We start from the raw sequence: 16,155 nt of genomic DNA on the forward strand, positions 1-16,155 counted from the left end.
GTTGGTAGTAAAATCCAGTTAAGTCTAACTATGTTATACATACAATGGACTAATTTTACTCCCAACTTCCCCACTAAAGCCTCTTACATGCAGTCATGTAAAAATCAAGTCAGAAAATATCCCTATGGCTCACACCTTCTGCTTTCTGCTAACTATCATGGCTGGAAGAGGAACATATGTAAAACCAAGAAGAAGGAGTGGCACTGCACTAGTAAGGAGGAAGTGCAAAACAAGTGCAGGACTTGAATGAGATAAATACGGTTATTTAATATATCATCTTGGGAGACTCCTAATAAACTTTAAACTCTTCAGAAATTCAGAACCATGTATTTGTTTACATCTTTTATGAAAGATCCCTCTTGACTAGGTCTAGCAGTGTTTGCAAACAGAAATGTGTACAAAAAAACATATACCAAATTCATGAATAAAGAAGAAAAGAGAACAAAATAAACATAAAATGCCAAATCAAGAACCTAGGACCATGAACCTCCTCACACTATAGCCTTCTCTACATGGCTAAACAATGATTAAATTTTAGCTAACATCTTTCCTTAATGTTTCCTGCACCAAAGGTATGCCAATTCTGACTTTATAAGTTCTGACTTCATAAACACAGTGCTTTGCAAAACTTCTGTAACATAGGAGCCTGAAGTATTGATTTGTGACTCATCTAATTTTTTTGCCATTAACCTTCTGAGGTAGAGTTACCCATCCAATTTTATTGGGACCATAGTTATCTTGAGTTAAATCCCATAATATTTTCAGAGAGTGGAAATAATTTTTTTTTTTACAAGAAAAGAAAACAGGCTTCCCAGGCCATGGCACATAAGATATATTTACAATTTTTAATGTAATAATTAAAATGGTTTTGTGTTTTACTTTAAAAAACAGCCCAGCTGTTGTTATTTTGTCACCAAGAATTATTATCTGAGGATACTGCCAGTGCTGAATTTTATAATTCGGCCTTCACAATCCCATCCTCAATGAAGAGTTGATTCCCTGATGGTTTGCACATATATTCTCACAACTTTCAGCCTTCTGTTAGATATGCCCCATCCAGACAGGGTAGATATATAAAGAATGTAATTCATTTAAACATCTCCTCCTTGTTCTGCCCCCTCCCTCTTCTCAAAAACATCTGAAGTATGAAAGTTGTCTTTAAATAAATAGGAGAAGCACCACAATCTTTTAACACCACATATTGCCTTTAAACTGAATAGTTTAGTGATGTCTTTGACATCAAAATAGTTTTTTAAGGTGGACTCTGAGTGTGTGGGTCCAGCCCAGATCTGTGGCTTGTGCAGACACAGAAACAAGAATTTATGATACTCAGATAAGTTCACATCCTAACTTTAACATACTGCTGGATATTAAATTTCTTCAAAGAGTTGGTAAGCATGGACTATTGATCCAAATATGAGTTAAACGGATTTACAAAATCATTATGTAAAGAACAAATCCAAGTTCATGTGCTGTGACATTTCCATAGTGCCTTTAAAATAGGCTGCTCACAGTTTTTCTTATAATGCTAAACCACTCAGTTTTTGATGGAAAAAGAACACAGATGGACTGTGTTTTACCTATATGAAAATTACCAATTCATTTAAAATAAACTCCAAGAGGGTATACACAGTCTAATCAAGCCATCATTTTCCTGATTAATAAGAACTACACTTAACACAAAATACTTTATCAGCAGCTGTTTTCATCAAAAAACCAATAGTCATAGTTTCACAGTTGAAAAAGTTACACATTAAAATATTTTACAATTCATTATATATTCACCAGGTTCCCATTTCCTAATGGGCTTGTAATATAAAGCAGAATATAAGGGAAAAAACTTGAAGTTGATTACTTTGACACTAAGTTTTACAGAGGACACTAAGAACCACAAAAGGCTTAGGTTCTATCATAAAATAGCAACCAAATTACACTCTTCTTTTAAAAAATCCAATTAGAAACATCTTTTTTAAAAAACCAAATCCCACAATAAGATTAACAGATTTAAATTAACAGCAGTCTAAAAATCCTAAAAAAAAGTTTTTGTATAGCTGAGAATATGGTAAAAAGTTAAAGCATGATTTTCAAACAATTGATTATTTCTTGCTACAATGTATTTAAAGTTAGTTTTTTTTTTTTCTTTAGAGGAGCTTTGTTCCCCTCCAAAATAATTATTGAAGGAGTACTTCTCAAGTGACTTAAGGAAACTGTAGAGCCAATAGTCAGTTACATCACATTCAATGACAAGGATTGTCAGCTCTAGGATCTGACCAATCTATGACAACTGCTCTCTGATATTGAAGTACCTGGAAATAGATCTCGTCACCCCATGCAGCTTTTGATTTTTGGTCTTGCCTTTCTGAACACATCCTGTCCTCCTTTCTTTTTAGTTAGATCACTTAATCTATATTCTTTACAGAATTTGTCTATACTTCTCCAAACAGAATTAATTTGGTTGTAGTAACTTTTGAAAATAAATGTAAATGATGAAGTAAGCTATGTGGGCTTGTGTTTTTATGATGGAGAGGTTCTGGGGGAAAGAGGGGTAATGATAGGAACTACTGTGAAAAAAGGGAGAAATCATAAATTTTGTGCAAGGAGGCTCAAGGCTTTTTTGGCACTTGGGTAAAACACAGTTCTCTGTTAATTCTTCAGTTTCCACCATCAAATTTTCAGATTTGTACCATTTCACTGAGTTTTCCTATAATCAATCCCTGATATAGAAAAGGATGGGATGTTAGTATTTATCAACTGCATATAAGCTAAACAACACAAAATGTAATTGTGAAGTTTAAATAAGTTATGAAATATTTTGTATCTGCAAAAGAATATATCTGGTTTCCTGCTTAAAACAGAGCTTAAATTCTGCTTAACTATTCCAAGACAGTTTATAGAAATAAATTCTAATTTTGAAATTTATTTTTCTTCTTGGCAATATTATATACATGCTTTAATGAAGTACCTAAATCTTCAATAATTATGCCCTTTAAGGGTTCTAAAACAGCCAGATACTAAGAATATTTGTATTAGAGTCCCTTGTTCACTATTCAAGACTTTTACTATAAGTATCTGATTTCGTAGACGAATATTTTTAAAGTGATGCTGTTTTACTAGAGTATTCAATGTGCACTCTTTATAAAGTTGTTCTCCAATAATATGCCTAATCTAGAAAACTGTCAGTAAATTATTGCACTATTTTTTTTTTGTGTGTGTGTGTGTGGCACCTGGACATTTGCTAAAGCTATCTCCTAGGACATTAATCATTCATTTCAAATACTGAGTAAAACATCAGATTCTAGAGTGATGACTAGCATTAGTTCCTACATCTTGGTGATTGTTTAAAAAAAAAAAAAGTTTTAGAATGTGTCCTGTGCTCAAATGAGATTTAGTGAGGTTAAAGTGAGACCTGATCACTGGGAAACGATCTTAAAAATAGTTTAACATCCTATTTTTATCATTGAAATATGGATAAACAACTTAAAAAGGTAAAAAAGTTCATGGTTTCTATTCTTTCATATTCTAAAGTATTATTCATGAGCATACCTCAGTAGAGGGGTTTATGTAATCAGGATGATAGCCTAAATTGTGTTAATTCTGGTAACTTATTTCATATGATTGAACCACTCTTAACTATAAAAGGGTGGAAGATGAGGGATTCATGTGAAAACAGAAAGAAATAAAAGGGAAAAAGGGTGAAGTTCAATCTGTTTTCTTTAAGTAGTTATACATTGGGAATTAGTATTAATGAGAGAGTGCCTGAGCCTCGTCTACAGACCAAGAGAAAAGCTAACCATGCTGCTACTAACAATAAAAATTTGGGGTGCAAAACAATGCATGACTATGGGACAGATTATGTAAATAAAGAATATATATTAATGATAGTTTCTATAATATAAATAGCCTTTAATAAAAAAAATAATCTTTTTAATAACATTAATACTCACTTCTATTTTCTGGAAAACATGCATGAAAAATGTATTCAGTTCAATTGCAAAAGGAGGAAAAAAAAATCAACTTAAGGTGAACACTGTACAATTCTGGAACAAATACTATTCTTGCTCATTCTTTTTCTATGATGATTATCTTACTTTGTGGGAGTCCAGAATTTCCCTAGGAAATAAGAGTCAGATCCTTGTAAATACTGTTCAGAAAAAAACAATGAAAAAACAAAAAAACAAGACAAAAAAAAAAAAAAAAAAGAAAAAGAAAAAGAAAAAAACAACAAAAACACTACCTTATAACAGGTCTCATTTGTGACTGCTTCCAAAACTGTGCAGATAAGACCCCAAATCATCAAAAGGTTTGATTTATTAAAAAGAAAAAGTCTCTGATGAAATCGCAAGAGTCCCTTCCACCCAAAGCATTTTTTCTTCATTAAACAAGGAGTCCAAAAATCCATTTCAAATTGCAAATTGATCAGCAATGGGGAAAAAAAAAGAAATTTTCATTCTTTTCCAATCTTACATAATTTAACATAAGCTCTAGTTTACTTAGCCCTAATGCAATAACAGCCTTTGTTGTATCCACATTTCAAAACAGAACATTTGCAAGATAAGTAGAACATCATTCTTTTTCTTTCTCCATCATTGCTATATATTTTGGGGAGTTTTGTTTTGTTTTGTTTTTTAAAAAAAGATACAAACAATCTTCGAAGTTTACCTTTTTTTTTTTTTTGGACTTAAGGCATAACATGAAATTGCGCATTATTCTAAAGCTTAATTTTGAAACGAACTAGTTTAGTGCTATCAAACCCTGTTTGCATTACATTATTTAAATTATATACTATTTTATTTCTGTTCTTGCTGTAAATTCTAATGCTGTTCATGGATTGTGCAATTCCTATGCAATCAGTCTTTGCCTGCTGATAGTTATTAACAGTGCAGTGTAGAATCCAGATATTAGGCTTTCAGTTTCTTAGTTATCCTTTCAGTTCAATGCATGCTGCTTAATTGTGTGGAAGATCCAATCCATTTTTGTTGTCCAGCCACCATGGTGTGCATCATTCATTTGTTTCATGAAATATTCCAAAGCCTCTTGCTCAGTTTTATCTAAGGCTAGGGTCTTTCGAATATATGCAATGTCATCAAAAGACTGTAGTTCTGGCATTCCAGAGCCAAGCATCATTGAGAAAAGATTAATGAAGAGATTGGCATGCTGTCGAATAGCTAGATAAGCCTTGTAACACATCTCCTGAAACCTATAAGCAGTAAAAACAGTTCAGTCAGTATGATGCAAATGGTATTAATACTTTCAGATCTCTGCTCAAATATCACTCAGAGAGGCTTACTTGGACAAATAGCCCTCCTCTCCCCACTCCCCTTGTCAGCACTTTTCTATTTCCTTTACCCCACTAGAAAGTAAACTCAATGAGGATAAAAACTTTGTTTATTGTTTTATCACAAACACAAAGACCAATGTCTGGCACGTTGGGAGCTTAATAAATATTTATTAATATATAAGAACTGGTTCATACTAAAGCTTTTAGGATTTCAGCTAGGGTCAAGAGACAGAGTTGTAAATAAAGCAGAATTTTAAAAAAGTAATTTAAGGTCTAAGACAAATGATGTATCATAGGTGGTAAGAAAAATTATGAATATGCATGGTAGTTATAGTTAATTTGACTTTTCAACTTATATGACTAAAAATGTTTTAAGCACTATTTATTATTTGCCAATATAGAGAAGATGGAGTCCAATTATTTAAAGAGCAGTAAGTAAAAACTTTGAATGTGTTATGAAGTTTAGAAATTATTTTCCTTTTAGGTCTTAATTAGCTCAATAAATTAAACTGCCTTTCATTTTCATTCTTCACAGAATCATTCAATTTTTGCTAAATAACATTTGTTACTTAAATTACCTGAACAATATTAATTATTTCTGATAGAGCAGCAAGAACTCTTTATCTTGAGCTTTTAATTTCTTGAGCTTACCTCTCAAATTCTCTGGTCTTTGTACATTCTTGAGCTCCTTTACTAATCACAATTAAGAAATCTTGTGTCAAAACGAAGGGTACACGTTCTCGTTTATAACCAAATTTTTTCTTCTTGTGATCCAAAAAGTGTCCAAAATCTATATGAAACAGCTTTCAAAAATAAGAAATTATGTTATAGGTCAACACATGCAGAAATACAATATCTTGAATTAATAAATTTAGCTTAAGAACATCAAAATATTTTAAAAAGAAAAAGTCATTACTTGTCCATCATCTTTCACCATGATGTTACTATTGTGCCGATCTCCAATTCCCAAAATGAAGGTAGCCACACAATATCCAGCACATGAACGTGTAAACAGGTCTATGGCTGCATCATATCTATACAGAAGAGATAAACACCTCAGGAGTGGTGTGGAAAACAAAGTGATCAAGGCCAAACGGAAAATATTAAATTTTTATCTAAACAATGAAACAATCACTGACATTAAGGAAGAAATACTTATGTCCAAAGATCTAAGGAATTTCGAAAATGTGAAGTTTTCAAGAGTTTCTACGGAAATTTCTAGATGTTGCTTATCAAAGCATAATTCCTACCATAGTGAAAAAAATACTTATGTCATTAAACTTATTTTTTTCTAATCATTAACAATGAATTAGAAGTAAAAATCTGAATTTGTGCTAAAAAAGCATAAACAATAAGAACACTTTTACTTAGTTGAATGTACATAATTTTATCAAATTATAAGCAGTCTGATCATTTAAGCCCAAAAAACCACAAATATTTCAAAAGTTGAGCATATTTTTACCTGAAATAAGTATAATTGTTTCTTCTGGTTTAACTCAGAGGAATATATTCAACCACTAAGAGACTCATCTAACAAAAATTTACTTAACATAGTAAAAAGGAATAAAAACACTCACATTTCTCCTTTGTTCTTATCTTTGAGCCACTGATGTAGTGTGTGGCTGTTGAACTGCAGTGCGCCTTTCAGGCCACCTTTGCACTGAATTTGCATGATAGTGTGAGAATTTCTTACCACCTCAATAAGTCCTACACAGTCACCAATTGACAGACAACCATAAGGTAACATTCTGAAAAAAGAGAAACACATTTACAATTAAATAATGGAATTTTAGTACAGCAAATATTTTAATATGACAAATCATGAATATTCCATTTGTAAATTTGAATTATACTGTCAAAGTCTTTTTTCTAAAAAAACATATTTCTAGAAAATCCACAAAATTATATAATTATTTACTACAGACTTCAATTGAGAAAGCACTTATTGTAGTATCAGAAAAACATTACTCAGAAATTATAGAAATAAAATATAAACATTTATGACTTTAAAATATGGATAAATTTAATGATGTTTAATTTCCATTTAAGTAAAGCTTTAGGGCAGCAGTTCCCATGTTTTTGTCTCAGGACTCCATTATACTTGTAAAAATTACTGGGGACCCCAAGGAACTTTTATTTATGAGGTTTACATCTCTTGATATTAGAAATTAAAACAAAATAAAAATAAAAGCATTTATTAATTTCATTTAAAATCAAGCCATTAGGATTCTTTAAACTACAAGCATGCTCAACAGTGATTAAAAAAAAAAAACATAAAATAAGAGAATAAATTGGAGTAAAATCTTAAGAATGTATTTATGGGGGCAGGAGAGAAAATATTCCATATGAGAAATGATCAAAAAAAACTGACCACATTTTATTAATTCATCTAAAAACAAAACATCATGTGTCAATATAAATAATATCTTTTATGAAACAAAAAACCCTGTATTGCCAGGTACAGTGTTGCAATCCCATGGGCTGGGAAGGCTGAGGTATGAGGATGGCAATTCAAAGCCAGCCTCAGCAACTTAGTGAGGCCCTCAGCAACTTAGTGACACCAGTCTCAAAAAATACATACATACATACATTAGGGAAAAAAAAAGGGGGGGGGTGCGGGGAGCTGGGGATATGGATCAGTGATTAAGTACCCGTACATTCAATCCTGGTAGCAAAAAAACAAATCGGAAACTAAAATCCCACAAAACCCAAATATCTCCCTCCATATTAAAAAAAAAAAAAATAGTGAAAAGAACAATATATGTCTTCAAGAATTTTTAATGTCTGGTTTTATAGACAGCCAGATTTTCATACATGCTTCTGTAACCAACCTATGTAAGGTATTTTAATTGAGGTACGTAAAGAAAATCTGGCATCATACAAATAGGTAGTTGAAAAAAGGAGATTGTCATAGTCTTCTCAGATAATAGCAGATATTTTTCTTAGAGACTATTCTAAAACTGGACACAAGATAGTGTCTCAAGTTGCAATATGGAATCTGAGACAGATCAACAAACTTTTCATACTGCTTTATTAAAACTGATTTGTTTATCTTGTTTTTAATGGGTATCCTGCAATGGTCATTTGGAAGATATTAATTTAATGAGTTATGTACATCTTCTAAATGTTGGTAGTTTTCATTATACCATACTAAAAACTCATAATTGTTAATATTATCACAGACTTTCAATTAAAAGTCTTTAAATTTGAGGACAAATTAAGTTCAGTGGTGAATATTAAGTTTTCCAAAATTCTAATTGGTGACTGAAAGCTCAAATTTTATCCTTGGCAATAAATATTGTCATAGTTGGTTTATTTGAAGAGATAGCCACATATTGTTCATTTTCAAGAAAATGTCTGCCAAATACTCATGTCTGAATAACCACAGTTTTTTTAATCATTATTTCTTTTAATTAAAATAGTATTCCAAGAAAAAAGGAGCTAGTAGTTTAGTTTAGTTCACAGCTCAATCCCACAAATGTGTTTCCTTGATATAACTATCATTTTGCCATGTTGCAGTAGTGCTTTTTGGGTACTTCCTGTTTTATTATATCAAATATTAAGCAGAGAAAAAGAATATCAAATAGTAAATACATGTAGTCAAGGGTAAAGACATGAAGGCTTAAAAACAATAATGAAAAAAGCATACAAATTGTTACATAAAGTATCAAAGTATGGTTTTCTTTGCTCTGCTGGTCTCATAAAGCTACTGTCTCTTCCTCCTTTTTCTTTTTTTAACTTCCTAAAATAGTCTACACTTATTTTCATTTTCTCACTTTAATTCCTGTCACCTAGCTTCTATGTCTACCGTTCTACTGTAAACTCTTCTTAAAGTTAACCATAAGTCATCAAATCCAGTTTTTTTTTTTTTTTCTTAGTCCTTGTTTTCTAAATCCTTGGAGTACATGGCACTGCAAATGGTTTGTCAATCTCTTCCTTCTTTTGGGAACTATGAATCATTTATTCTGGTACCCTTTGACCACTTCTCTATGGAATCTTTTTTTCTACCTGCCCTGGTAAATACGGACTTTTTTTCAAGGTTGTTCTCCAGCACATTTTATCTTATTTCATGTTTTTATTTTATTACCGTTGAACATGCTCATAGTTTAAATGAGACAAATTATCCTATAATTCTTGCTATATGAAAAGCAGAGTGATAAGAAACCTAAATCTGAATTATACTTTTGCCAAGTAAAAATGCTATTTTACTTAAATTAAATTTTAACTAAAATTAAACTTCAAATAAAAATTTCACTTAAGTATTCAGAAAATATTATAAATGAAAACTCCTTCGTATTTTAAATAACTATAATTTCTTTTCTTGCAATTACTAATTTACAATTAAGTGTGATAATTACCAGAGATATTTACTTAGATCCTTTACTCTTTGAAGTTCTGCATTCTTTTTATACTCTTTGTTACTGAGAGTTGTGGTACTGGTGGCATCTTTCATGACACAGGAAATTATTATCAAAAAGGAAATGTGATTCATATAACATTAATTATCTTTGGAAAGGAAAGCAATGAATCAGTAAATCCCACCAGCACATACATCCATAAGAATGGAACTCTAAATAGAATAAAATATATTCCATGCTTGTATCAAAATGGATTATACTGTCACGTATAACTAAAAAGAACTAGTAAGTAAAAAAAAAAGAGTTAAGAATCAAAATTGATGACTTAATTTTGTGCCTCAGCAGGTTAATTGAAATGTCCATTTTCTTTTTTGCAAATAAAAGGGTATTACTATTATTTGTTACTTATACTCTTTTATTTACTAGCTACTCTTATCTATTAGAGATATACAAGCCCTCATTTGGAATTACTGGCTATTTCTATCTCATCTATCATGTTGTTATAGCTAGACTTGGTTCATGCCCACTTTATGAAGCATGACAAAATTTGGAGATAATCTGATAATTGTGGAAAGTTGGACAGAAACCAATAAACTGGTAAAAACTTTAGTCGGTTTCAAAAACTTTGTTGAAAAACTGATTCAAGATTAGAAAATTTAAACTCAACTTCTGAATAAAAAGAGGGGGCTTTTGTGCCACCTATTTCCTTTTCATAATGATGACCTTCCAGGGACAACTGCAGAGTCTTTACTAGCTTTATTAGAAATGGTTCTTACTTTGCTGAAATATCATCAGTTGGTCTAAGTCATGTAAGAGGACAAACAAAAGTACCAAAGCATAATCAACCCATTAATTACTACTACATATGTATGTGTATATATCGTCCTATTATTAATATTTATTAGTATTTTCCCCAAGTTAACATACAGGTTATCTTACTGATTACCTACCGAAGATCAAGACCTTGATTTTGCCAGATGTTTTCCATAATGCGAATAATTTGAAGTGTTAGCATATCTTGCCGTAAATCTGAAATTCAAATTATATGTTTCACCACTTAAAGCTATCAGTAGAAATGAGGGTATTATATTGTTTTCACATGGAAAACAAAGAGCTACATTTACTTTTCAAAATAACTTATAAGACAGCAATATTTTGATTCTTTAACTCACTTCCAAAGTACCTGCATTACTATATTTGTATAACAGAATAAGTGAGCACATATTTCACAAAAATCTTAAACATATTTAAAATATTTTTGCAAATCCTTAAACATGAACATGTTTACATTAAAGTACTGAGATAACAGAATTCACCACTGAATTGTATTTCACAATGCAAAGCCCTTTATAATCTTTCCATTTCCCCCTACAGCCTACATAATTAGGGACATTCTTTATATTCTTAGCAGACTACACTTTTTCTTTGTACCATGGTTGCAATTTTATTTTTGTAATTATTTATTATTAATGTCCCTTTTTTCTGTTAAGACTGTAAACTTTAAAAGGGCAGGGACTCTGTTTTGCTTACTGCTATAATCCCTCGGACTACCACATAGAATTGTCATTTATTTTTATTTATTTATTTTCTTTTTCTTTTTTTTTTTGTCCAAACTTCTAAAACCCATTTATTTTCATAATACATTTCTTTTTTTTTAATTTTTTATTGTTGGTTGTTCAAAACATTACATAGTTCTTGATATATCATATTTCACACTTTGATTCAAGTGGGTTATGAACTCCCATTTTTACCCCGTAAAAGATTATGCTAAGTGAAGCTAGCCAATCCCTAAAAAACAAATGCCAAATGTCTTCTTTGATATAAGGAGAGTAACTAAGAACAGAGTAGGGACGAAGAGCATGAGAAGAAGATTAACATTAAACTGGGATGAGAGGTGGGAGGGAAAGGGAGAGAGAAGGGAAATTGCATGGAAATGGAAGGAGACCATCAGGGTTATACAAAATTACATACAAGAGGAAGTGAGGGGAAAGGGGAAAATAATACAAGGGGGAGAAATGAATGACAGTAGAGGGGGTAGAGAGAGAAGAGGGGAGGGGAGGGNAAAAAAAAAAAAAAAAAAAAAAGCATAATCAAATTTAGAAACAAAGTTTGTAAAGGTGAAACTAACTTCTAATCTCTTCTTACACTGAAAATTCGGTATTGCATAGTCTTTGAATCCATGCTCTGGACTGGCTTCATTATAATGAAAAGGATTTCTATGACACAGAGTAGCGTAACTCAGGGAGAGAGAAAAGAGTGGCAGCACTTGCACCCTTCCCTTGAGAGGATGAACTCTGTGTGTGACAGTGGCAATGCTTTGGCTCCAGAGCATAGTTAGTCAACCACTGCCTACAGATCAGCTGCCACATTTTGTAAATCAAATTGCATTAGAATATAGCCATGCCCATTCATCACACATCAGCTGCCCTCACACTGGAATAGCAGAGTTGAATAGTTAAGACCAGACCATGTGGCTTGCAAAATCTAAAATACTTATTATCTGGCCCTTTAAGAAAAAAAAAATTTGCTGCCCCTTCTTCTAGAGGAGGAGATCATGCTACCTTAGCTTAATATTCTTTCTTTTAGGCTTTTTAGAAAACATTACATTCATGCTCTCTGTTGGGTGAAAAAAGGTCTAGTGATGCTAAAACAAACTTGAAGTTGTAAAAACTTTTGCTACGTGGAGTCTCATACTATACTCAGGTTCTAGTATGTATCTAGAAAGAAATATCATTTTTTAATCCTTTCAACCCAGAGTACAAACTGCTCAGTTATCATGTAATGCATGGCATTTTATTTCAGGAAGCCTTCATCTAACAGATTAATCAGCAACTTTGTTTTAATTCCAATATTTTTACATTAAAATATATTTTATATAAAAAACATTAAGTGTGTGCTAGGAAAAAGATGTTAGGAGCTAGGAATTCATAATAAATTAATTTTCATGCTGCAATTTTAAAGTTTTTTCCTTCTTACTATATATACGTAAATAGCTGGAAAATCTATTCATCACAAAATAGACAGCTACTGCTAATGTAAAGATATTTCTTTTTCCATCACTGCCAACTCTATTGCTAGCTAGCACTGTGTTTCCCATACCTTATCACTCATTGCTATTTTGTTTCTGGAACTGCAATTTTAGTTACTTATTACAAACTCATTTAAGGCAATAATGATATAAGGTAATGAATTTCATGTTTCTAAGCTATTGTATCATTACCAATTTTTGATAAGAAAACTCTAGTACAAAATAAATGCCTGTATTTATAAATATATCTAAGACCTATTTTCTTTCCTCTTAGCTCAGTTACACAATGTATAAATATATTTTGTACTTACAAATCAGTCCAGTCCCTCATCTATAAATTGCAGCATCAGAAATAGTACAATTATTTTCTAATATACTAATATTTGAACTTATATACCAGAACTTCAACAAAATCAATTAAGTTATATGCTACATGATATTTAGATTAATATAGTAACTTTCAATACAGCAACTTTCTTTTAAAATTGTTTTCCCCTTCCAGTAATATTGATGAAGATATTGGAAAAACCCATTCATTTACGTTCTCTGCCCTTTGGGGACTTGCTAATAAAGGGGATTAACCCTAACTCCAACCCCAACTTCGCTAGAGGTGAAGAATGATTTCACTTTTCACTGCAGGATGTGATAGATTAGATTGAACAAAGAATAGAGAATAGGAAAAGGTCATGAAAAACCTTTTCATTTCATATTCCTTAGCTACACTAAGACAGGGTGCAGATGATTAATGTAAGTGACATATTTGCTGAGCGGCTTTGAGTCCATTTAAAACTTAAAAATGCCAAAACTCACTTCTTTCCACTCATTTTCAGAGTCATTTTTAAGATAATAAATGGAAGAATAATTTTAAATACGTAGGAATATATAAAAAGAAAGGAAGGAAAAAAGAGGGACTTACATTTATTGGGCACCTCAGGTTCTAGGAACTATAATGGGTACTTTGCATAGAGCATATAGTTTAGTTCTCACAACAACCTTATGATTCAAAAGTAATACTCCCATTTTACAGATGAGCAAAATGAAATCTTAGGAGCCTAAATAATGTATGCAACATTATTTAACATTACATAGCAGAGAGAGAGTGGAATCTGGATTTAAATCCTAGCTGGCTTGATGCCAAGGACCATAATCTACAGATGCACTAAGTTTCTGAACCACCCTAACACACTGCAATGAAAATTTCAAGTTTCAAAAACAAATTAAAGTCACACACCTTTTGTGTTTCATCCTTTTTTTCTTGTTTGAGAATGTCAGTTAAGTTAATGAGCTTTTCCATAGCCTCAACTTGCCTATTCAGGTGCTTCAAATACATCCCACATGCACGACAGTAGGACTCTAAAAGCAGGCCAAACCTCTGACTAACTGTTTTATTGTGCATCTCAGATCTAAAAGAAGAATGAAAAAAAATTATATATATATGTACATATATGTGTGTGCATTAAATTAGTATATATAAACTTAAAAAATAAGGAAACCCGTTTTGCAAGTCCAATAAATGTTACAATCCTACTCACAATAAAATGATTTAAAATCTTATCATTTAAAAAATATAATCAAGTTTCAGGTAGTTCCTGAACATGTCATTTAATAAACAACCATTTTTTAGGTTTATTTTAAACTACTTTTCATTCACCAATCTCAGCAAAAGACATAAAAACACAAAAAAAGAAATTGAAACAAAAAAATAATAAAATGATCAGAAATAACAAAATACAAGAGTTCAGTGAGTACTTTGACTTTTCTGGCACATAATTCACACTTTTCTACACTGTCTCAAATTTAAGTTATTTCTAACCTAGTGTCTAGGTCCCATTTTTTTATTCGAACATTTAAAAAAATCACATTAGACATAGATTTAAGTTTATTTAAAAGAATATGGCTCATGAACTCTAACTTTGAGTACAAAATACACTGCCTTCTGCAAAAATATTTTTTAATTTTTTAAAATTTTTTAGTTGTAGTTGGACAAAGTAACTTTATTTTATTTATTTATTTTTATGTGGTGCTGAGGATTGAACCCAGGTCCTTGCATGTGCTAGGCGAGCACTCTACCACTGAGCCGCAAACCCAGCCCTGTTATTCTTGCTTATATTCTAGCAAGAAACATTATTGTTCTGAATTCCAAGTTAAGATTTTTATTTATTTTGGAATATTTTAATTTATAATAGAGTGAAACCTATAGAAACAATAATCTGCATCTAGCAAATTTTACTTAAAGTAGAATCAAAACCTTAAAAAATATTTTAGCTTTCATTCATGTAAAAAATTCAGTTTTGACTTTTACTGTTTAATTTCAAAGAGAAAAGGTTGAAGAGTTCATTACTGCTGTAATACATTTTCAGTATAGAAAATGATTCCACCCAAAACTAAAAGTGCATTAGTAATACATATTTATACATCTATTAGATGTATAATATATAAATATATAGAAAACAAGTAACAAACAGTGAAAGAATTCAGTGGAGAAATAATCTGACTTACTTTAAGTGCCAAAAGAAAAAGTGCCCAATCCTTTGATTTGTCAATGCTTTCTTGAGTAAAAATCTCACAAGCAGGTTATCCAAATATTGCTCATATTTCAGGACCTAGTTAATTAAAAGAACAAACAAAAACTCAAATGAATCAGGGTCTGTTTCTGCATAGCTGGATTTAAAGAAAAAATTTTAGAAACAAAGTACATACTATTGGTAATAAAATGAATTTGTTTTAAAAGCATAAAACTAGTTGATACAGTAATTTTGGAAATTGCATAGTTTTAGAATAAAACATTATTTTCTATTTTACCTGTACTAGCTGAATCAGGTACTGAGAAAGTTTGTCGTCTGTTAAATATTTTTCTAAGCATCGAACAGCAAAACCTCGAACCATAGGATCTGGGTAATTACAGTCCAGAAGCTCCATTGCCTGTTCAGGCTTGATTGGAGGCCAATCTTTTACTAAGCAGTACATCTGTGTATGAGAAAGACAATAAATATATCATATTTTAAAAGTAAGGATAATTGTGAATAAACTTTCTTCAACACTACCTAGTTGTTGATTTTAGGGTTCATTTAGATAAAAAACCTTAAAACTAGCTTAAAATTTTCAGTTCTAGCAAGTTTTATTTGTGAAAATAATGTGAATAGTGTTTTTTTCTCCACTATATACCATAACTAACCAATTGTCCATTTCATCTCTTAAATTTATGTAGTTTTTTTGAAAGAAAACAATTTGAGCAATATACCAATTTTGTGCAACATTTATTTAATAACCTCAAATATGCATTTACCTGGGCTACTTCATCTCTAGAATTCCATTTAACAGACAGAAGCAATTTGGGTAGAATTTCAGGTATAGTTACGCAATAGTGTCTGTTGGGAAAAACAAAACAAAATAAAAAAACGTTCTTCTATGTTATTCAAAAGGCCTATGTGTCTAACTCTTCAATCTTAATCTTAAGTTCCAAACTTATTATTACTACTATACCTTTTTAA

General features: G+C 31.2%; 1 protein-coding gene across 1 annotated transcript in view; it reads right to left on the reverse strand.

Moving 5' to 3' along the window:
* Positions 1-1,685: 1,685 nt before the first annotated feature.
* Positions 1,686-16,155, reverse strand: part of Pik3ca (phosphatidylinositol-4,5-bisphosphate 3-kinase catalytic subunit alpha) — a 29,242-nt gene continuing 14,772 nt past the window's right edge. The window contains exons 10-19 of the mRNA XM_048814379.1: positions 15,951-16,032; positions 15,467-15,631; positions 15,164-15,267; positions 13,896-14,067; positions 13,581-13,608; positions 10,587-10,665; positions 6,856-7,026; positions 6,195-6,312; positions 5,930-6,081; positions 1,686-5,197 (exon numbers count right to left, since the gene is read on the reverse strand). Coding sequence (XP_048670336.1) covers positions 4,927-5,197; positions 5,930-6,081; positions 6,195-6,312; positions 6,856-7,026; positions 10,587-10,665; positions 13,581-13,608; positions 13,896-14,067; positions 15,164-15,267; positions 15,467-15,631; positions 15,951-16,032 — 1,342 coding nt within the window. The 3' untranslated portion in view covers positions 1,686-4,926. The remainder of the gene's footprint in view (positions 5,198-5,929; positions 6,082-6,194; positions 6,313-6,855; positions 7,027-10,586; positions 10,666-13,580; positions 13,609-13,895; positions 14,068-15,163; positions 15,268-15,466; positions 15,632-15,950; positions 16,033-16,155) is intronic.

This window comes from Marmota marmota, unplaced genomic scaffold, assembly GCF_001458135.2.
Source record: "Marmota marmota marmota unplaced genomic scaffold, marMar, whole genome shotgun sequence".
In the NCBI taxonomy this organism is placed as follows: Eukaryota; Metazoa; Chordata; class Mammalia; order Rodentia; family Sciuridae; genus Marmota; species Marmota marmota.